General features: G+C 31.6%; 1 protein-coding gene across 5 annotated transcripts in view; it reads right to left on the reverse strand.

The window, feature by feature from the left end:
* Positions 1 to 25,636, reverse strand: part of LOC106720394 (transmembrane ascorbate-dependent reductase CYB561) — a 54,342-nt gene that overhangs the window by 26,729 nt on the left and 1,977 nt on the right. For 2 of the 5 annotated variants that reach the window (XM_014515078.2, XM_014515077.2), the window contains exon 2: positions 15,535 to 15,901. In XM_014515078.2, the coding sequence (XP_014370564.2) occupies positions 15,535 to 15,686 (152 nt within the window). In that variant the 5' untranslated portion in view covers positions 15,687 to 15,901. Of the gene's footprint in view, positions 1 to 4,509; positions 4,847 to 11,621; positions 11,851 to 15,534; positions 15,902 to 25,636 lie in introns of those variants that run through there. The other 3 variants (XM_014515081.2, XM_014515082.2, XM_014515080.2) reach the window with 3 other exon arrangements.

Genomic DNA, 25,636 nt, shown 5'->3' on the forward strand with positions numbered 1-25,636 from the left:
TAAACATTTTTATTTTGATTTTTCTGTTAATTGACATAAATACATATTAACAGAAATCACAAAAAAGTAAATAGAAACAGAAAACAAGAACACCATTTTCCCACATCTCATGTCCCCTGAAATAGGACTGAGGGCTGCGATTTTTTTTTCATTAAAGAAACATTTTCCAGAGCGGTTGTTTACGCAGTTTTACGAGGCCAAATGCTACTTGTGTTTATCCTCTGAACTATGTTAGTTGCCTTCACTTAATAATCATATTTGATACACACACACACTTAGTAGTAAGTAAGCGTATACAACAGAGACGCACACAAGAAAACACAAAAATTTAATTCAATGATTTAAAATTTCCAATCGAATGACGATATATATAGGTTCTTGTAAATAAAATACATTATTTTTACTTAATTTGGTAAATCATACTTGAATGTCCAAAAATTAAGCATTTTAAAAAAAAATCAAGTATATGATTAACGCATTTAATATGATAAATAATGAAAAATAACAAGACTATCATTATCTACATTCATACTTCTATTTATAATCTTTCCTTCTATCAAGTCATGGAATAACTGTTAAAAAAAATTGTTAAATTTTAATCCAATATCTGAAGTCAAAACAAAATTAAAAAAGTTAAGAATCCCGAGGTACTTAAAACATGCATAGTATTAAAAATGATTCATTTTAACTTTATCGACATATCCGATTAACTGTGGATTTCTGAGACCAAAATATACGTTTAAATTTAAAACATATCGCCTCTGTTTTGTCACAGATAATGACAGGGATGACGATATGTTTTATATAGAGATTTAGGTATCAAAAACCCACGGTAAATGAGGTAACTCGTAACAATCCCCAGTTATTTGACACTTATTTATAATTGCAATTATAAATATTGTAATTTAAAACTTATGCGTCAGTTCGATGACCGTTGCAGTCGCCGGCACGTGGGTGTAGTTGATTGACAACGATTTAAAATTAATTCAGCAAATGTTAAGTGCTAATTGACTTCTCCCACTAACAATACGACGTCGGAAATGTAACTGATTTGTTAAAATTATTAATTTATCACTTATTCATCCTTTATACCTTTTTAAAGATAAGATAAAAGACTTGAAAGGTAATTGTCGTATAATAATGATTTAAATATGTACAGTTAAATTTATTCAGTACTAACTTTTGCACACGATACCGTTGAGATAAATAAAAAACTTAATTATTATCCTATGAATTCTTTCAGATAATATTCCCATCTATTCCAAATTTCAGCGAGATCCGTTGAGCCGTTCTAGAAATGCGTAGTAACAAACATCAATGTTATTAATGACTAATGTTATCAATAGACCGAAATAAACTGTATTAATTAAAAATTAAAAATCAATGGAGCATATTTTAAACTAAATGGGTGACCTAGAATCATGACAAACTCAAAATCATGAAAAAAATTCTTTCACAATTAATTATAATTTAATTTATTTTCACAGTTTAAACTCAACCTAATGATTTAATAAGGCCTTTTAACGCCGACTGGCTGAAACCTCGTTGGGCCTGTATTCTGCATTCCTAAAGCAGGCTGCGAAAACGCCCAGTTTATATTATGCACAGCATTTGCTATTACTAATTTATACAAAGATACGTTTTAATGCTATTAGTAAAGACGATTGCATTTTTAATAGACTTAGGTCTTAGCTTAATTGCGTTTCAAGTGGCGATATAGTCTTTAGCCATTATTAGTCTCTTCTCATTTACTTTTCTCTTTAGAACATTTTAAGTCTAAGATTGTAGAGTACTTATTTGCATTTATAAGACGTACATTCCTCCGCCTATTACATTTACCCTAAACATGTTTTAGATTTAAAACGTTAATAGCTTAATAGTTAGGGGTACGGACTACCGATCTGAAAGTTACAGATTCGAATTCCATTATTCGACTAAAGTTTAAAACCCTATCATAGTACATGTTCGAACTTATTTCATCCAATTCTAACTAATATGTTATTTTCAACAAATTACCAAATCTATGTTGTAAAATCAGTCACGTCTGTTGGCCGGTCTTTTATAAAATGACAACAAAAGACGAAAAACCATTCAATGTAGTTACGTTCAAGATTTGTACGTGTTTACAACTGGTTGTTGTAACATAAATATCTATACATTTCATTTCAATAAAGTTGAGAAACGGACTTCGTATTTCGAACATCACGGATTTTTTAATAGTTATGATTAACCGACATCTATTTGGATGTTGCAAATAGTGTTTTACTGTGTCCATATGTTTAATTTTTTTGTGAACCATCTTTAAATTGTCTTAAATTTTATTCTAAAATGGTTAAAACTATAAACGTTAGAAGAAGATATTTCGAGATTATTTACGTCAAAGATGTCTTATAATACGTTTATATTATACCGTAATTCACCTTATATTCTCGCAACTTATTCAAAAGTTTATTTATTTATTTTAAAATAAATGCCCTAATGTAATAAATTATTATTTATTCTATAAAAAAATATTTATTCACTTTCCCCTACGCTCTATTGAACCGAAGTGCCAGGTATATTTGTTGTTTACATCCGTAAGAACTAAAATGTTCCATTGCCCAAATTTATAAACCGTATCGCCCAATTATCTCGTGACTTAATGTTATACAGAATTAATGAAGAAATGAAAACTTGCATATCTAAGTTTGGGAAATCTATATTGAAGGATGTGCACAATAAAGAAGAGTTATTAACAGGATATTCACTTAATATCATTATGCTGTAATTGCACTCTGTCAGGATACTGGTAACACAGAAATTGTGTGCGTGGTATTGTGTGAGTCGCGAATTATGTATTTCGTATTATAGTACATGTATTTCGTATTACACACATAGGTAACTATCACCTGTAATATTGTAATAAGGTGTTTGTAACAGCATTGTAATAAGGTGTTCAGTAGAGCGGTTTAATATGACATTTATCAAAGACATAAAGTGAAATTGTAAAGATTGTTCTAAAGGCTTTATTTCTTATTACTTTATAACATTTTACCTGATAGATCGAAGGTACTATTCTATTGTAACTAAGTATTATCTTACAAATTACAAATGCGAATGTATAGATGTTTGTTAGAAGATATCACCAGAACGGCTGCATGGATTTCGCTGAAATTTGGCACAGATGTAGAACACAGCCTGACGGAACAGATAGGCTAAATAAAGTTTTTTTTTCCGATTAAACGGAGTCGCTGAAGCTAGTAAATATATATGTTTCTGAGTTTCTAACTGAAATGAAACTCTGAGTGGAAATGTTTTACAAGGTTCAAAAATATTTTCAGAGCTAATAAAGATGAGAGAAAGATAAGATAGCTTGTGTTTATTTTTAAATTAATTTACGACAAGTATTCGTATATTTTAAGGACATACAAATATAATATTTTAAATAATATCAACGTCTCTGCAGCTTATTTAATATTGACATAAACTGTCATTGTTTTAATGTATTTGCATTTTGCAACATATTTTTTCTAATTTAACGCTGTCATAGCTCGCTGGTATATTGTCATAATGGTATATTAAAATAGATCTAGGTGTCGCGCCACTCAATTAAGGTCACTTACCAATATTATTTCCATAAAATGTAGTTTAAAAAAACAATTTCGAATTATATATCGTAATATTGTTTAAAATGTGTTTTTCTTTTAATTCTACGTAAATATAGAAAAAATATATTCATGGCCAGACGTAATATTTCCGGCAATAGTTTATGAGATTTGAAAAAGTAATTTCAATTTCAAAATTCAATCAAATTATTAATACTGGCCGGTTACATATTTTTATAACTGTACACAAATTTCAATTTAATATGTAAAAAATATAATTATACTAATAGTACCAGTAACATTTATTGTTAATATAATTCGTTATACATTTCAACAGGTTTACTAGTAATATTAAAACATATAAAATGACATATATATATATATATATTTATACAACGATTATTATAACCATTACAACTGCATGCCTACAGACCTGTCCAGTACGGCTCGTAGCTCGACTAAACGTTAGTTTGGTCAATGCCCTTGCGGATTAATAAAGGTATCCTAATTTCATTTTCCAATGCCATATATAGAGGAAATGTCAGTACATTCGTATTCAAACAAATACATAAATTAAATAATGTGCGATTGCAAAAAAAAAACAGTTTAGAATTACTTTGTAGTAGTACATGCTACGTAACTTTATTACACATACAAATGAGTTGTCTGAGTTTTTGTGTCATCAAGGTTACATAAAACTGTTGTCAAAAACGTCATCGTTAAGTACCACAGGATACCATTGTTTTGATCGCTTCACAATCTGCATGCAAACATCGGGCGTCAATTACACTTTAACCATTGTATGAAGACGGAAAAGCGAAATTTCTAGAGAAAAATATATTATGAGTACATTTAAAACAAATCTAACTAATCTTAAATACATATAGTTTGAGTTAAGTATAAACAAAAATTGTTAAATACGTACGGTCTTTGTTTCAGTTGATATCGTTGACGCATTCTGACGGTTTAGTAGAGAACATATAACACAATTAAGTTTAAGAAGGAACTAGTAATTATTCACAAGAGATGCGCACTGGGTAGGGCGGGAGTGAGGCCATCTGCTGTCCTTATACGGGTCACGACCGAATCTAAAATGGGACGTAATCGTATATACGGGTGTGTGTTAAATTGTTTGAAAATTGCGACAATCGAGGATGTAATTAAGTCTTACGTGTAAACGTGTATCGGTCGGTCGGTAGGGGGCGCGCGACTGCGGTGCACGCGCGGACCACAAGCACTAGCCGGCCGTGCCCACGTCGCGGCGTGCGGCGTGCGACGCGCGTGCAATCAATTCATGCAAATCACCCACGGGATGCAGACTGGACACGGCTAAATTAATTATAAACTATTAGGAACGGTACCATTTTAGGTGAGATATCACCTGTCGTAGATCTTGCACTCCGTTGCATGAATTTAAATTTAAAATTGGAATGTTAATATATTGTTATGCTCGCTTAAATCAAGATGAGATAGACATAACTGACAGCCAATTAGATATTATTTAAGGATGACATAGAAATTTATAAATTTGTTCTTAAACAATGATTGCTATAATCCAACATTTCTTATTACATTTAAACAGATCAGTAAATTTTACTATAATGCAATTTAAACTTTACAAATATATAAGATATTTGAAAACAAAATAGAAAACGTCATCGATAACAGACTTACGAAAAGACGGTTAGTAAAATTCGTACGGAATTATTCAAGCATTTTTTAATAACAACTAGAACACTGTTACAATCCACGTCAGCCGTCAGTCGCAATTGGGTGTTCGGTACAGTTATGGTCCGGTGGCTCGGTTCACAATTTATTGCTCACCAATTCGTATTTCCTAAAACTACATACAATTGATACTATTTTACCTTTATTATATACCTTTAAATCAGAAGCCCGATCAATGTTTACAAGTTTATATATAAGGACTCAATGCAACTGTCATTTATTCCTCGAATTCCGCGTATCACACTTCTACGCAGGTTTTTGTATTTATATAAGAGAAATAGTGAAACATATAATACTGCGTAAACAAATAAAAATATACCTGTAGTAGTTACTGTATGCGTATATAAAATTTCGGCAAACAACTGGAAAGAAAACATGATAAAAACTTTACGTAACCGCAGTTGCTTTCTCGACAAGTGACAAAAACGCTCGCAAAAGATTCAGTTTGTGCCTCAGTAGATTAAGGTTACTTGATTTATATTTTTTGTTATCTACTTCGGACAAAATATATTTATTTCAATTGTTACAAGAAATAAGTTTTATAAAAAACCATAAGAAAACGTTTGTTAAAAGAAAATTACGTATAGTGTTTTTTTTTTTTTGTAGTTAAACATTTTTTGAATTAATAATTTCAAAGGGAAACCACAGAAGGTTTTGGAGCTGAAATTAGAATTGTCTGAAATCTTAGGCTACAACTATATAACTATTGACCTAGAACGAATATTTTATATTAAAATTTGTTCAGTATGGAACATAAACTACACCAAAAATTTTGATATAATTAACGACGACGATACGAAGGCGATTGTCACAATAATTCGTGCTAGGTCCGCTGAGCTGCAATAAACATAGCTAAAGTTAATTCATTATGCGCACCTGCGTTCTAACTGTAAAGTTTTACATTCACTTGTTTTATGTACTATTTCTATTTATTTTTTACCTACAACTTTATTGCGCTTTTAAAAATGCAATCCAGAAAAAAATAAACCTTTCCATTGTTCCGCTTTACTCTCTTTTTCAATTTCTCTACAAATGTTTAATGTTGACATTATAAACATTCCACGTACTCAGTTACACTATCGTTAACTAATTAATACGAATCTAACAATGCAATCTAACATAGATTCTTATCTTACGATATACTTTATAAATAATATGCCAATTTTTACTACTGATATGAATTGCATACCATTGCCTTCCTTTGCTGTATTTACGCAATGCATATTTATGCAATCCTTTTTAAATTTTGCTGAAGTCAACTTAAATAATGTTAAATGGTACATTTGTATGAATTACACACTGTAATAATTTTAAAATTTCTAAACGCTACTTACACGTATGCGAGGTTGTACTTGTTATAAGGTGACTTCTATAATATAGCACTGAATAAGTTAAAACTGACCTTATATTTTATGATGAATCTTGCTCCATAAGCAACATTCATATTCGTATACGATTCAATTGCGACGTAACATTGCATGGATATGCACCGTACTACTTCTGTTCGTAACTAGATCTACAGTGTGTGTACAGTGAATTGAACGATAAAACTCATGTTCAATTTGACAGGTCAAAGTTGTTGACTTGAAAACGTATTGAATTCGTGAGTCAAGCTTAATGAACCGAATTCAAAAGCTACGATTGAGAAGAAAAAAGTTCTAACAAGCATACGAATGATAGAACATACTTATTACGAAAATGCAATTCATATTAGAAAAGCGAAATGGTGAATGGAAAATAAATTTAATAAATAATTTATACTACTTTGGTACTGTTAACGTTTTCTTTTTAGGTATTTCTTCGTAAATCTATAGTTAAAATTAGACAAGTTTTACAGAGATTCTGATTGTAATTCACATAAAAAACCGTAATCAGTTCAAATCCGACTTGCCTTTGGACATAATAGAAATTAGTAGTGTCTCTACATATGTCTAGAAAATAATAAAGCCGCGAATATTCTTTTCAATTTAAAATGTATACAGTGCTTTATACACTACATATTACATTCCATTCAATAAACAGCTGATTTAACGTACGAGTAACAAAGAGATATCAAATACCAAAATTAATTACTCCTTCATTCATTGTTAATAAAACAAAATGAAGAGATTGGCTCAATTTCTAGACTAGCAACATAATTATGTAAGTCACGATCTCGTTCAAAAGCCATTGTCAGCGAACCGAAAGATTTGAATATGAAATATCGTGGAAAGCTCTCCAGCGGAACCATTCCCAGTTTTATTTCCACTCGAATCCCGACAAGCCTTTTGTTTCAACCCGTTTATTACTCTATGGATGTGTAATATAAAATTTTGGCTATTAAAAAAAGAACCATGTAATTTATTACTTATATGACCCGAATACTATTTAGATATAAGATATCAAAAAAGAATTAAAAACCTTTTTTTATCGCACAAAAAAAATACAATCGAACTGTTAAATGCTCGAGTTATAATTATTTTTATATTAAATAAGATGATTTTACTCTATTTTAATGTTTTGGAACAATTATGTAATACAAAAATAACTTCTACGTATCATCGTCGACAAAATTTGTGCCTATCGGGCGTAAAGTACACTAAAATCTCATACAAATTTTGAAATAACTGACGATGAAGTTACGAAGGCGACTGTCAAAAATATTCCTAGCCTAGCTATAACCTTCCTAGTAAACAAAATAAATAATCGAAAGTCGAAATGCAATGAACATGTCGTTGCGTGACATGGACGAACAAAAAACATAGTGATAATTTGTTACCAAAAAGGGGAGCTTCATGTGTGAGCAACGTTCACTCTATTCCCCTATGCAATACTAATGGATACGCAGGCCATTAAACACGATGTACTTATGAATAATTTAGAATGTACCTGTACACAGTAACTGTACAAGATTTATATGTTAAGACGAAAATAAAGATTTTCCTTTGAATCATTAGATCATATAAGAAAGAAAGAAAAACATTTTTTGATACACTGTACAGTTAAATTACAACCTTAAAATGGAATGAATTTGTTTGCAAGTTTACGATAAATTACAATAGTTGATAAGTACAAAACAGTACAATCATAACGTGTTCAATTTTTTTTTAGTACACAAATGTCACCGAGAGATTTTACTGGCGAAGCACCTATACCAAAATGTAATTTTTTTCTATTTTTATTTTAATAAGAATGACATGAATAAATATTTTTTGCTAATGGAAGCCTACGGTTAAATTTAAGTACATTAGCTAAGCGACCACTCTTCCACGCCTTACGAGTCCAGTTACGTTTAAACTTTATTAAGACATGTATGAGAAGGAGACTATATTATAAAGTACTAAATGTAATAACAAAGTTTTCACTGCTGTTATTTGTTTAAAACAAAAGTTTATTTTACAGTGCAAGTTTTCAGTTTGTACCAAAGATTCGCCTTTAACCGTAAAACCACTAAATTTTTGGACATAAATAACTAAAATAAAATCATACAGCTTGTTTTGGTCAATTCACTTCCCTTGCACACAAATCTTGCTTGTTTTAAGTATAAAATTAAGTAAACATGTTTCAGTTAAGTGTACAGATAATATTTAATCTATAATTATAAGGTTAACTTATTAACCTTTTTCATATTTACGCACTTGCATCATTTAAAACGAACTTTCATTTAGTATATATATTTTTAAATTAACCTTGGCAGTAAATATTGTAATATAAATACTTACTCGTCAATCAGCAATAAGCGACTTTCAGTACAGCTTGATTAATGATTTATCATACAAACGAGTTCATAGCTTAGTTCCTTATCTTATGCATTTAACATTTAGAGCATTTAATTTTAGGTTAGGCGTAAAATTTACTGTACTGTTACTATGTTCCACACCTGTCACTGACAAATGCAGTTTATAAAGTGGATATAAAAAGTTGATTTTCTCAGGATGTTTCTATTTCGAGTTTCAATAACGTTAATATAGCCGTATCAGAAATAAAACATACTAACTTTTAGTTAATGAAACAAACATAATTGCGGAGTCTTAGTACTACTTCGTTAGTAAAAATTAAAATTAAAACTATACTGGCAGTAGTATAAAATAATAACGTGCAACAAGATTGCGCAAGCGCATATATTGATCGTCGGCCATGAGGGGAGGCGGTAGATCAATGCGTGATCTCTCGGTCCCGTCTCTCCCGTGCGACATTAAACTGAATCAATTTCATCCCATTTCCTGAGCCCCGGCCCCGCTCTCTGCGACCCACTCAATGCATTATTGGATTTAATAAAACAACACACTTGGAGGTCGAATAGACTCGCATGCGGGCTACGTATTACCTTTGAAAATTATTCCTACAGATTATTAAACAAAACATTTTTTTTTATTTAAAGGCCGATATTTTAACAACTATACATATTTATAATCTTTTTACTTCATGTAATCGTCAGATGTTGCTATTATTATGTATTATATTCTATGCAGTTTATTTCTATAATTATAAAATGATTCGTAATGATTAACGATGTAATTCCTAATAATTTACTTTATGCGCAATAACGTGAGATTTGCATCCGATGGCGTAAGACCGACATTCTTCTAAAATATACCAAAAATTCACTTATTTAACAAGTTTAACGAATGTAATATGTCACATGTCATAAACAAGGACGCACGAAGGAAGGTAAGATGTAAACGCGAATATTCGTAAGCTGTTCTTGCTGTGGGTTTTCACTGGTTAAACATTAAAATAACATGTTGCAGTCTCTGTCATTCTAAAGAACTGAGACCGCAAATGTTTGATATATGTTATGGCTTTGGAAACCTACCATTACTTATAGTATTTCATACTTGAAAAGCAGTAACGTAACTTCATACATTGATACAATTTTAAATTATTCGAAATGATATCATTAAAGCGTGTCATTTAAAATTCCACTACTTTCTAATTTTACCAAACATTCATAATTAGGTAATTTATTTTTATGAATTCCAGTTATTTGACATTAATTTTATCAATTAAGTTCTACAGATATTTCAAATGAAATAAACCTTAACTAAAACTAAGTTCAAACAAGTAATTGCTAAAAATTATATTTGTTCTTACATGTAGTAAGTCTATATCGAAATATCGTCAATAATATTTGTTAAGAAAATTAGATTTATTAGCATTTATTTTTGGTATGGACATCACAAACAATTGGTAACTACAGGTATCACCAAAGATTGATATAATAGACCACAGAGTATAAAGAAATAACTTATATTTTAAAATAAAAGTACATATATCTGCCTCTAGCTTTTTAAACATTTTTTTATATCATAAAAAATGACAGTAACTGATTGCTTAGTGACTTTTATGAAGAAATTGTCAATTAAAAAAATCCGAAAGGCGGTAAATGAAAAGAAGCAAATATTGCCTTGTTCCCAAGTATCGAGAATCGGTCAATTGAATATTAAAATTCTCACCGAACAACTCAATTTACTACTACTATAGTAGTCCATACTAGTTGTTTACTTATAAGGGATTATAGTCAAGTACTAGGCATTCTTATTAAAATCTCTAAACTGGAAGAAAATGACTAGATAACTGTGGATAATCGTCGTGGTAAAAAGTAGTCTGTCCCATCACACGTTAACGCTCGTCTCAAGTAGCGACTTCCTCCAGTTTGAAGCGCTCTTGATTCTTGTGAAAAAAGAAAGTGCATTCAAGTATGAAATCAAGATAGAAAAATTTATAAGAAGGTAGTAAAGCTCACGGGATTTTATAAAGTTGAGAAGTATAGTAAAATTTTATTTCATCAGATTTAAATTTTAAATATTGTGTCCATTATATAAAAATTAAAAAAAAATGTCAAGAAAATCATTACACAAATCCATTATTTTAGAACATATGATGTGGTACGAATTAAAATATTACATAAACAGTTGCTTCGTAATACATACAAAGTTAAGCAGGATGAGTATGTAATTAAATAGGTTTTACTATCCTTACAATATATTAACAGTAAACTGACCGACACATCTTTTTGCTCCATAACAACGTGAATTAGAAACTCTATTGAAGCCAATTAATGCCTTCCCGGTTTTTTTTTATGCCGAGTAATCAAGTATATTTTTGTTAAACAAACTATAATATGAAAGAATGCATTAACCAAATACTTCATTATCTCGGCAGTGCGTAAAAAGTATCAAACTTTAAACTCTATAATAAATTCTGAAAAAATTAGAGATCTGAATTATTAATTCGCTCATAGTTGATTTGATTTATTTGTAACTTAAAAATTAGTGAAACGTGCATTATTAATTATTACTCTAATTAAATAATTAAAAAAAAACATACTTTTGATTCTTGCTTCGTGCCATTCTTGATAGATTACTCGAATACAAAAGGTACAACACAATCTAAAAAAAAATTATGGAAAAATCCCACAGATCACAAACACTCGATTTACGTATAAGTTCGAAAATTAAAAAAATTGGCGGCAATCGGTCACATGAGCATGTTTGACGCGACGTTCGTATCAACACTCTCCGAGATCTCGACTCGATCGTGTGCGGTGTGTGTGCGCCCTACTTCGACCTCAGTAATAGTTTAGGCCAGACAGAGACCATATACTAATAAATCAATCCGTCAGAGCGAGATAAAGAAGGCCTATGGCATTATTTCACAATCTATAATTATAAGTGTTTAAGACCTCCTCATAAACAGTTGATGTACATGATAATTAATAGGATTTTGTGTTTTCAGCCATTAGTTAATGAATGAATGGATGCGCAAGAGTTAATATGGGCAGCGCCATCTATCTTTAGACGCTTGTATTTGCATGCTCGTACAAGCGATTTTAATTTGACACCCGTTATGATATCTATCTATATCCCTCTATATTTAATAGATGGCAGCAGTTGCGTCATGATTTTAATAGATTCCCATATAGATCTTTTAAAACAATTCTCTAAAACAACGCAACATAATATTTTCTGTCATAATAATTAACCTAAACATTAACTATTAACCGCTTAGGTTTAGTCTTAGCATACCACAGACATATAAATTTTAATAATTAGTCCTTCATATAGGCTATCTTCAGAGCTGGGCATTAACTCGTTAATCCGTTAATCGTTAATTAACGAAGTTAACATTTTGCTTAACGGATTAACTTTTAAGTTAACTTCAAAAAGTGTTAACGCTTTTGTTAACTTCCGTTAAATTCAACTTCCGTTAATAAAAGTCCGTTAATCGTTAAATTAGAAACTTTGAGATGTGCTGTAATTTTGTTTAAATTACGTGCCACGCCACGCTCGTAAGTTCAGCTATGTTGGGCGACTGTCGGCGACTCTAATGGTGAACGAACGAGTTGATAATTGATAAAATATGTGAAGTTCGCGTGCAAGTGTATGCATCAGAGCGTCCGGGAAAGACGTGACCAACAGGACAAAATCAAAAGAAGGTTCGAAGTAGTATATTTCATTACGAGTATATAAAAGCATGAGTATGTAACAGCCCACATTCCGAATGCTCTTCGTCCCTGCAATACGCCACTTTTTGAGCAACTGTATTAAAACACTTTTTTACTCGTGCTTTTTCTTTAGCTTTTCTAAACTTGTCTTTCCCAAGTGTCAAAATAATGTCTGTTAAAAAAAATAACCACGAAGTTTTTAGAAAAAAAAATCATTGAAGTTTTTATGATTCATGCAAATATTTCTAAAAAGAAGCTTCTAATTAGTTACAATATCAGATTTAATGATTTGATTCAATGAATTAGGTTAGTTTTCATTTTATTTCATCTCATTAAATTTCATTTTCATTTCATATCAATAAAAATAATCTACTGAAGACTTGGTTGTTTGGGCATAGTTTCCTTTGCCTACTCAGAATGGGTGAAGAAACCAAAAAAAATCTCTGTTTGTATTCTTTTACGGTTGGCGCCATTTTCCAAACACTTTAGTTAGTTGAGTTTATTGTGTTTTTATTATTCTATTAAATTGCTTGAGTAAAACTTGAGGCCACTGGTCCAAGTTTCCCCAAAAAAAGAGGAGTCAGACAAGGGGATCCATTATCTCCGAAAATATTCATAGCTGTACTGGAGTCCATCTTCAGCAGTCTAGACCGGAAATACATGGGACTACAGGTGCAGGGTACATATCTAAGCCATCTCAGGTTCGCAGACGACCTAGTGCTGCTATCGGAGACAAGCACCCAACTACAACTAATGGTCGAAACACTACACTCTGCTAGTATCGCGGTTGGCTTGGAAATGAATCTCGCAAAGACGATGACAATGACAAACGCAGAAAAAATCCCTATTAAAATCAACAATATTCCACTAGAATACACAGAAAGCTATATATATTTGGGAAAAAGAATAAGTTTCGAAAGAAGAAGTAACGAGTTCGAAATAGATAGAAGAGTACAACAAACTTGGAATAAATATTGGGGTCTTTACGAAATATTTAAAAGCAAGCTCCCAATCAACATAAAAACTAAAATAATGAATACAAGTCTTCTGTCATGCTTAACATACGGCTGTCAGACATGGAAGTTTACGAAAAAAGTAAAACACAAAATTAACACCTGCCAAAGAGGAATGGAACGAAGCATGCTCAATATCAGAAAAGCAGATAGAATAAGACACACAGAAATAAGAAATATAACTAAAGCAAAACACGCTTTGAGTTATGCATTAAAGCAAAAATGGAAGTGGGCGGGACATGTTGCAAGACTAGGTGATCAGAGATGGACTGTTAAAACAACGTTATGGAAGGGACCGAAAGGAAGAAGAGGTATAGGAAGACCTATTACACGATGGGAGGATGAAATAAAGAAAACAGCCGGCACTTCCTGGGCACAGGTGGCGCAGGATAGAGAGAAATGGGCGTCTTTGGAGGAGGCCTTTACCCGAAGAGGGGTTCCTACAGATTAGTTTATTAAAAAAAAAAAAAAAAAAAATTAATTAAATTAAGGAATTGTAAAAAATTGCAAATAGAAGTAAGTTACTTTGTACATTTTATTTCATTTTTTAATTTTGTTTTATCTGTATGGAAATAAATGGCTTTATTATTATTATTATTATTAAATTGCTTATTTTTTTCGCAACTGTATCAAAAATAGTTGTTTAGTACACGTGCGAAACTGTCATCACAACTTGTTCCAACTGTCAACCCTCACCTTCGGCTGCGCCTCGGCTCGGGTAGACATTTGTTGGAACTCTTTGCAATGACAGGCTTTCCGCACTCGCAATGAAATATACTATAATGCATTCATATTTGTTTCTAATACTAATATGTACATTCTATAAATGAATATATATTACACATATCCGAATATTGTGTAAAGCTCAAGTGGCTCCCAATCCGTCTTCGCCGGAATGCTCACATTCTTTCTACTTTATATAATATACTGTTCAATCCACTTGCTCCACATTATTTGAAAGAACGTTTTAAGTTTACATATCTCACTCATGACCACACCTTGCGTTCTAGTACAAACTTTTCTCTTCTTACTCCTTCACACACTTCTTCTTTCTACTCAAAATCGTTCACGATTTACGCTGTGAAACTATGGAACTCCTTACCTCTCTCTATTAGATGCAGTAAAAGTATTGAATCGTTTAAAAACATGTCAAAGATCACTATCTGCAGCTCTAATTTGGCTATATATTGCTGAAATATTGTATTATTTTATTTTCTCTTATTAATATTTCTATTGTTTTTATTTTTTTATTTTTATTTCTTATCACTGTTCGTGTGCACCCTACCGATTTGGTTTACTTAGCTTAATTTCTACCCAAAGGTTGTCTGGCAGAGATCGCTGCTTAGCGATAAGACCGCCTTTTGTGAAAATCCTGTTGTACTTTCTTTTTTTGTAACTCCATGATAGTGCACAATAAAGTATATTTGTATTGTATTGTATTTGTATATTACTATTACGTATATCAAATTACTATTTTAAACAAGTATCGCCACATAAGTGTGAAATTAGTATGTATAATTTTGGTATGGTTAACTGTTAACGATTAACTTTAACTTGCGTTAAATTTTCGAGAATTTAACGCTTTAACGATTAACGAAGTTAATTTTTTAATTAACGAATTAACGATTAACGAAGTTAACTTTTCGATTAACTGTGCCCACCTGTGGCTATCTTTTCTTTTTAGACTAACTGTCGGCATCTAAAAGACTATTTAACCTTAACAAGCGCCGTAAATATTACTCTATTATTATGGTACTCTACGTTAAGAAATATTAATACTTACACTTTAATTTTCTTGCCTTCAGCTTGCGATATAGTCGGAGGTGGCGGTAAGTCGTCCATTGGCACTTCTTCGTTGGGAGGAGAAGGCGGCGATTTATCGAACTCCGCGATGGGAGCCAGCTCTGGCATCGGCGACACCGAGTTGCTGTCCATCGCCGACAACTTTATTGGAGACACTTTGCCTGTTTTACTAACCACGGTACACTCCGGAATACTCCGGAGCACGAAATCAAAGTTCACTAATCACGCACTCCGACAATCTTTAATTAAATCCAACACTGTCAAGCTTAACGCTTTCAAGTTTCTTGGTGATACAGCGAACTGTAAGTTTCTGCTTGCCAACTTCGCTGATTAAGAAACTTCTGGACCTGGAAACGATTTAACTGTTATTTACTAGTTACGCAAAGTGCATGTTCTAACTTATATCGTTAATGTAATTTATTATCCATATATCTATGTAATTATGATGATTTCAATCATTTAAATATAACCTAACTAAACTTTACTAATCAAGTTAATTTTTTTTCATACGTCCCAAGTTTATTTCCGCTGTAATGGAGGCAGGTATAAAATCCTATGTTTTTTTATTTATATATTGGTAAAATCACTAATTTAAATATTTCCATTCCACTTTTAATATTCGTAGAAATAAGCGCAAAACAATATTTTAATACTTTTGATTCGTGCCCCTTCCATTATTAAACTACCGGCTGGGGTTTTGCCGGATATATGCCACTTGAGCAGAACACATTCGTTAACTAAGCATTTTGTAATTGTAATCAAACCTTGTAAGTTGTAGGAATAAAATGAATTGTAGAACAAAGAGGTTTTTATTAATCTACCCTTATCGTATTATGTACTCAAAAATTATTATTACTTTGAACTAGTCAATATTATAGTTTATATTATTAAATTAATTCACGTGGATAAGAAATGTAATAAAAGCCCTGAAATTTTTTGATAAAGTCAGTAACAAAAACAAAACACACTTAACCTAATTGCGAACGCAATGCAATTTTATAATTGGCCAATTAAGAAAATGCGACCCTATTTCATAATGAGCAGTTGTTTTCAGAAAATTTATTAAGTTGTATATCAAATTTGTAATTTCACCTATTTCTTCCATATACTCATACTTTCTAATCTTAGCAGTGTTATTTAATCCGACTATAATTGTAGAAAAGTATTGCATATTAATTTAAATTGACACCTTCTTATAAAGCGTTTTCAAATAAATGTACTATTTAAACGAGTATGCAAATAAACTATTTTCTTTCAAAAAGCATTTCCTAATCGACTGATCCCACAAGAAAACTTCAATCTCTTAAGAAATCTTATGAGAGATGTAACAATTTTCCTCAAATATGTCGCAATACAATATAACAGTTCTACTTTAATTTGAATAGGCAAGATAAAATGCAGTATGTTAATATAAATACGTATGTCCCTAATACAAATTCCGTACGTTGTTACACAGCGTCCCCTGAGCATTGAGAACGGTATTCCCAATTCCCTTTTGTATTCCTTTTCAAGTGGATACAAACAACGCAGACGTGACGGCGGCGCGGCGTGATCATCTATTGCTTTGTTTCATAAAACAAATTAAATAATATATAGCTGAGAACTAATGTAATTTGAATTAAAACTCAAGAAAATTACTTTTGAATTCTATTTATGCTTTTCTTCTAATACCATTACGCAGTATTCGTTACTACAACCAGCAGGTTAGTTTATTATCTGATAGACTAATCGACTTCGTTGTCCTTACTGAAGTTCATTTCGATGTCTTCACCATATAAGCAATCCGATTTCGAAGCTTTGACAAGTTTTATTTACATTAATAATATTATTTTACTTCTTACTAATATTTTATATGCCAAAACTTTAGATGAACTCTTAACTTCACACGTAACACAATCGCTGAATGTGTTTAGATGAAATTAATAAAGCAAAGCTAGTCTAAGAATCAGCTAATAAAAATTAATTACAAATATTAATTAACTTATTTAATCAAAGCTTTTCCTCTAAAGAGAGACTAGATGCATACGCAAATTGGATAGCATATGTATCTCAGTGCAGTAAGAGCACTTGGTTACGGCAAATGAAATTAAAAAGAGGCAAGGAAAGTTCGTTACGCTGATATTGCTACAAATTACGTACTCACGAGAGTCAAGCTAACATTAACACGAGTAAGATCATGAACAGGTTCAGTACACAGTCATTAAAATAAACTGATTACGTCACTTTAGTTTATTTATTAAATCATTGTCCATTTGTGTTCTGAAAAAAGTTCACACGTCTTTAGTAACAGACTAATTTTAAGGGAAGGCGTTGTCTGACGACTTAAGTTGTTCTTCTTGCCTCTTCTAATATTCCTTAAATACCTTCATACGTTATTTAAACTTTGTAGTAAAATCGAAATTCTTTAAATATCAACTTAATGGATTCTACTAAGTAAAAGGTATTAAAAATAAAAAAAGCTGGAAGTCTTAGGTTCAGATAAATGTAAACGTTAAGTAACTCCTAGAAGCTTCACAATCTCCCCGTAAAACATCTGCAAAATCTAGTTCAAGGGGCCATCACGCAGCCCGAATAGAAAAAGCTTTGTTAAAACGGAAACAAAAAGGAAATCATAAAATAGCGTGGGTAAATACAATGGAGAGTAAACAAGTAGGTAGTTGCAGCTCTAACCTAACCTAGAGACTTGTTCTAAATTTGAAAATAGAACTGAACACAAATGAAAAACACGAAAATCACTATGGTTATATTACTGGCCGAAAATGTCATTTACTTTAGAAAGTTTTAGTGTTTGAGTTAATGATACAAACATGTCTGTTTTTAATAAGTCTATGATTACAGTGTTATAAAGGTAAAATTGTTTAGATAGGTTTGTTATGATTTTTCGTTTCCATTGAATTCGACCATACAATTCAAATCATTACTTCTAAAACAAAAGATGGTCAATCAGAATTTTCCTTATTTATCTGGTGTAAATAAATACCTTGAACAATAAACGTAAAAGAAATTTATGACATAAGAGAATAATAAATACAGAATGCTAAATGATTCTTCCAAGAACATTTACAATACCAGAAAAGCTGATGTTAAGTCCCTTGAACATGGAAGATTGAAGAGACAGCTACCGACAGATGTTTCAGCAAAAAAAAAATTATACGAGAAATACGTCTGTAAAATGCCAAGATTGTAATATTAATTTAAAGTATCTTCACGAATAGAAACGAATGTCAACGTCTTTTACTATGAAAAAGTACAATGCAGAAGAAAATTCAAAAATCAAGTAGAAATTAAAACTAGGATATCATTTATTAATAATACAGAATATGAGAATGCCACTAATAACGTGTAGCATTTGTATGAACAAAGTTATATAGGGAGGGAGTGCGCGAGTATGAGAGGAACGGATGTGTCGCGTCCCAACACTCCGCCTGCTTTGTATATACTCATCTAATTTCCTTTCATCATGCCAGTGTAGAAGAGAACTAACTCTATTTCAATTTCTACTTATAATGAAATTATGGGATTTTTAATTTTTAAACATCAGTGTTTTAGTACGTACAATCCATTGTGCGTGAGATTACAACAAGATTATTTTTATACTTAAAGCATAAGAGCATATTACATTAGTAATAATTTAGTATGTATCTTTTGTAAGGGTCTTTTTCGCGAAACACCTGAATAGCGTGTGGACGAGTCGGGCACTGGGCAGCGAACAGCAAGCAGCGACCACTTAAAGCGACCTCGGGGGCTGAAAATGAGAGCACAGAGTCTCCAGTTGAACGAGATAGGTTGATTTTTAACACACAATATTTATTATAATGGACCCCAGTTAAATATTGTATACGTGCTGTTGCACTTAGAACTAAATAGAAACACAATAGAACTAAATTGCACGAAAATTTACGATGCAATTATCATTAAATACATTCTTTTATTATTATTAAAATATTGTATATTAATAGTAGACAATAATTTCAAAGGTTAAGAACGTAAGTGAAGCAAAGAGCAAAGACTTGACCTGACAGAGTTATCGAGTTCCTACGTCCTTTGTAACACGATCCCTAAGAACGTTCCATTGAATCGTGCCTTATTTCACCGCCGTTTTACTTTAAAATCATTCTTTATGAACTACTAGCTATTGCCCGCTACTTCGTCCGCATGGAATAAAAAAATCTAGTAACACATATAACCTATGTTTTTTTACAGGACAAGGGGGCAAGCGAGTAGCGGATCACCTAAAATTATTTGATCCGACGCCCATGGACATCCGTAACGCCAGAAGAATATCAGTTGCGTTGCCAGCCTTTAAGGGAGGTGTAAGCAATTTTCTTGAAGGCCCCTAAGTCGTAACAGTTTGGAAATTTCGCTGAGGACAGAGTATTCCACAACGCATATCGTATATGATAAGAATTTTTTGAATCATTGGGGGCCTGTTCAATGCAAATACAAAAAAATAATACTTATAAAATTTGTCTTTTGTACAGAGATATTGAAAAATAAATCAGACCCTATAACATTGATTACAAAAAAACTGAAGACAAAAAGAGATATGTCATTTAAAAAGTTAAAACGTGCGAATAAGACTAATTTTAACCCTGATCAAATAGTTCTAATAAGGCCTTTGTTAAAACTGAGACGAACTACAGTATGTAACATTCAGTAACGTCACTAGGACAATGAACTCGTCAAATAATCAGGACATCTGTTAAAAAGATAAACATGTATGTATCTTATTTCAGATTCTCTAATAATAGATTGTGACAGTAAGTTTACATTAGTGTATATTATATTAATTAAACATTGCTATGGTTTGCCTTTTGAATCTTTGTATGTAGATCTACTCGTAAGAACTACTGAACTGATCTTAATTTAATATGGAACTATAGTTTCTTATGTAGTCATTAGTGTTGAATTGTTGTGAAAAGTGTACATTAAGGGTCTCTATAACTGACCATTAAACCACTCTGCGTACGGCAGTGTGATACCTAACCTTAAAAATATAGAAACTTGTAGAAATCGAAAGATCGTTTTTTTCTCGATGTAACATACAGATACTTCAATGATATTGATTATAAAAATATTATAGAAATAACGTATGAGGTTTCTCCCTTGCTGAATCCGTAATGGACAAATATGGCGCTTTGAATTGTTTATTTGAAATGGGGAAGTTTATATCGCTCTGGCGCCTCAACGCGTGAACATCAACGAACAAAAAAATAATGACACATGCCAGAGTTTCACACAAACAATTTCAAACATTTCTGTTTATTTCTAAATTATAATTAAAACTTCTTTGCTGTAGTAATGTACGCTTAGTTCTAAATTTACATAATTAAATATAATTGCTGCTTGTTGCTGATTTTTAGAAGAAAATGAGAGTGTGTTTGTGAATATTATTCGCCCGTGGATACCCACAGCTATGTTAAATAGAAAACAGTTTAAAAATAGAATTCAGGAAATGTTTTTTTTTAATTTATCGAAAGATATTCTCGAATCGAGGGAAATATATCTCCAAATACAATACTACTTCGTATTTTTCTGTCTATCTATTAAAATGTGTAGCATCCGAAAATTAGTTTATTAAATATATCTAGGTCGTCATCCTCTTTAAAAAAGTACCCGGGATACCATCCATTCATATTAACCATCAGATTAGACCGGCTGTGTCTAGAGGTACATGACCAATTGCGCGGAGGAAGGGGACAATTTAACGTGACCTCAAATCACTCAGTGCAATGGGGAAGGTTCTACGATATCCCACCTCATACTCTATTTATGCAACGCAGCTAACGCGTATTACGCAAGTAAATATTATAGGAAATGAGGAACGATCAAGTCATTTGGATGAAAGTTGTTTGTTACTCAAGAATATGACTTTAAAGACCGTTTAAATATTATAGTCAGTTTCCAGTGCAGAAATTTATTTACAAAAAAACTGTTAACTCAGTACAATTTAGTATCAAAGTGTCATATACAGTGATATTAAGATTGACATGATTTGAATTATGTAAACACAAGCGTTGAAGGTAATATAAACGTTGTTTGGAATTCATTCGCCTTGTAATTTCAGTAACTGATAAGAGTGACTTAGTAAATGAAACTTGTATATAAGTAACAGTCACTTGTTTAGAAGGTAACACTAATGTTATATTTATAAAATATCAAGAAGGAAGCTTAGCAAGTTACATAACTTTACATACTTAAACTGACTGTAGCACCAAACTTTACTTTTAAATCTTTAATATCATATTTTTATATATATTAATTATATCTTTAGCTGTTCTTAAAAGTTAAAATTGTAGACAAATATGAAGATAGTAAATAATATCGCTAATAGGTTTGTCTTCTTTAAAGCTTTCAAGTCCTTGTCAACTTCATGCAAACAACACCCATAGTGACACAAATATGCCATTATTAAAGAAAATATCGAGGAAATGTAGAGGAACGTGACAATGACAGGACACTCCCCTGGATATGACAGAGGCCTCTGGGGACATTGTGACGTACCTTCATTACTGTCAAAGCCCAACGGGAAGCGGGCTGAGTGAATTTGACATGCCACGTGACTACAGTCTGTTGTAAATTGATCCAGGGAGTAATAATATTGTTTATTTATGAACCTCGGGTATTTCTAGGCAAAATGTATTAGTAAAAATGTGCAATGTTCTTGGTATCTTATGATATTATCTCATATGATTGTCTAAATCACTGTTACATAGATAAATATTTTAGTAGTACAATATTGCCGTTAAATAAAGCTAATCCCAGAGAACCAGTTTTATTTTTACATCTATTTAAAACACTCCTACTTATTTTCTACTTCACTAAATACATGGTTGTGTTGATTAGATGTTTATTTATTTCTGCAATAGTACCATCTAATAAAAGCGAAGAACCGTATTTACATAAAAATTTTTTACTGTTTAAGGTGTAGGAAACATCATTACGTCATATGGCAATGATCACAGTCGTAACCAAAGCGCCAGGCTAATTGCAATTACGTTGTCGATTTCCAATTAGTCGCTTTAATTTTCAAAATTTGCTCTATATACAGATGAAGTCGCAAATAGAAATTAAATAAATACAATAGGAATACAAAAACCGGTTTGTGTACCTAATTTTCAGCATAACGTTGTAACGAAATTATTCCATCCTACTTAACGGAAGGGAGTTAGAGTAAGTACGAAGGGATATCGTCATGATATAACGATATCCATTCATTATTCAAAAGTTATTCTCCTCTCACATTTATATTAAATTATAAAGTCATTTAAAAAGTGTTAATTAAAAATACCTCAAAGAACTACTAGACCTACTTCCCTCTTGATTACCTCTCGCTGTAAACGCAACACTCTGGGGGTGGAAATTTTATATGACATGTTACAGTAAAGTATGCCTTGTACATACGAAATACAGTCTATTTTAGCACCAGCAAACCCAAATGTGAGCACTGGAAATGAAGATTTATGTGTGTAGCTTTTGATTTCACGCTCCTGATTATTTCGCGAAGGATGAGTTTCGGAAAATCAACATTTGATGTGCATACACGACTTCGTTTAATTTAATACTTGATATATTCAACCGTAGGCAATATATTACTAAATTACTATGTCTACATTTTTTTTTTTCAAGTACCACTCGTGAATAAATATTTAGTTTCTCGCGGTTTAATACAGATTAATTCTATACCAGGTTATTAAATAGTAACAAAACTTGTAATTTAGTTACCTATTATTAGTTTCATAGTACGTTTCTTTTTTTATAAGTACAGAATGATTCCAAATAACAGTTTAATCTTACTAATATTATAAATGCGAATGTTTAGACGTGAATGAATGGATGTTTGTTTAAAGGTATCTCCGAAACGGCTCAATGGATCTTGATGAAATTTGGCTCAGATGTAGAACATTGTCTAGAAGAATAGGTTACTTATTAATTTTTTTTACTTCCGCGCGGAATGAATTGCGGGCGACAGCTAGTTTGTTAAATAAAACCAAGTCTTTAACTCGGATAGTTATTCCTGTCATTATGTAGCAAAGCAATATAATTTTTAACTAAGAAAAGTAATTTTTTTATTGAAAGTAATTTATTTACCTAAGAGTCTAGTTTTAAATTTGTAGGTAATTTACTGGAGCCCTATTTTCGTAAAAAGCGAGGGAAAACTACAAAAGAGGTAATATACAATGAATAAACCCCGTAATGGAAACAGCGTTCTCAAAGACTTATGAACGGTAAGTTTTCGTGGTTGCTTTTAGAAGACTAAATAAGAATTCAGGTCGGGGCTTTTATTTTGTTAACATTCCTGTAAAAAATTGTATTTAAAATTTTGGAACTATCTTTTTAAGTCCGTTAAGCTAATTAGGTCACAAATATAAATCAAGTTTCATACTATTGTTACGATTAAATCTCAGAAAATAAAATACTCGAACTATATCCGTCGCTTTTTTGTGCGAATCGTTTCTCATCTTTGAAAAGGTTTGTAACAATTTTTAGGATGTAAACCTTTACACCTTTTAGTTCCAGTACATTACATCAAAGCTTTCCCCGTTTTCTTTTTATCACAGTTGTAAAGAGCTTTGAAAGGTATCAAAGACGTGTGAAAAATAATATACAAACCAAGTTCGATATTTGTACCAAAAGGTCAAAGCTCTGGCAAAGACATTAAAAAGAAATCGATAATTTTCACATGACGCTTCCGTAGTCCGTTTACACACCACATTAATGTGTCCATTTGTTAATATAATTACGTCAAAATTAAATTAGAATATACGCATTAAAATACTCAAGAGACATTCGTAGTGTATTTGAGTAAAAATTTGAATAATGAGTCCTTAAATTTAACCATTAAAATAGAAAATTAAAATGTATTTGGTAGTAAAAAAAATTATGATATTATGTTTGGTAGAATAATATATTAAATTGTGATACAGGTAATATGATGTACAAAGCACTTGCACATTGAAAATTTAAAATCGTTTATAAAACTCACTAAAGCGTTCCGGTTTTTTGCAATACGCTATGAAAAATTCTGTGTCATCCCGTTTTTAGTAAACAAAGTTTTTTTTCAGTCCCACTTTTTCATATAAAAATACTCTCTTATAAGATTCTGATACCAAGAAAAATATCTCTTTATATTTTTTATATTTAGAATTTCACCAATTACCGGAAAAGAAAGACGCGTGTCATCTGTCAGCTATGACGTTGACAAATCATCTTCATGTCAGCTTCACGAAAAGGATGCTATCAATTATTAGCCGCTCGCAGAAGGTTTACCGATGACTCTCCCTCCCACTAACACATACCACGACCTGTGTACGTCTCCTTATTACCCTCAGTTAACATGCGACGTCATTAGACCATCAGCAAAGCTTCTGCGCACGAGCATTAGATAAACTATATCGTCTTACATCTTCCTTATTAAACATGTTTTATTTATATTTCACCTTACTAAATTGCTAAATATCTACTTATAACAATCATAAAGTCTCTTAATATCTGGTAAGTAAATCTACAGTTTTAATCATACATCTTGAGCAAGGGAAAAACGTATTTTTCTATAAAAAGGAATGTATTTCATTTGAACCCAAAACTGTCACTTCCACTAGTCGCAAATAAATGTTATCAAAGCATAACAATTTAATGCAATTTGCTTACACTCGTGTCGCGTTACACAATTTAAATAATCATATTATTTGACTAAACAATGGGTAATCAAATGATTGTGTGTAATATCGCACTTGTCCTATATTCGCTGCTAACATGTTAACTGAAACCATTACTGTTGCTGTCCGAATTAATGATTTTTTTTATAAATTTAAATCATTCAATATCACGTGGAAAATCCGCCCCTGGATTATCTTATAGACAATATTTATTGACTTAATATTTCTGCAACTAAGTATATGTAAATATAAAACATTAAATTATTTTTCAGTTTTGTAGCAACAGGCTGGTGTCGAGCAAAGCCAATATATTACCGAGTGTACTCGGACTTGGACTCTCTCCAAGACAATTAAACAGGTGTCTCCAATGCGATGCCAGTGGTTTCCTCACAAAACTTACACCGGATTCGAATACTAATACCA

Source organism: Papilio machaon, chromosome 4 (assembly GCF_912999745.1).
Source record: "Papilio machaon chromosome 4, ilPapMach1.1, whole genome shotgun sequence".
In the NCBI taxonomy this organism is placed as follows: domain Eukaryota; kingdom Metazoa; phylum Arthropoda; class Insecta; order Lepidoptera; family Papilionidae; genus Papilio; species Papilio machaon.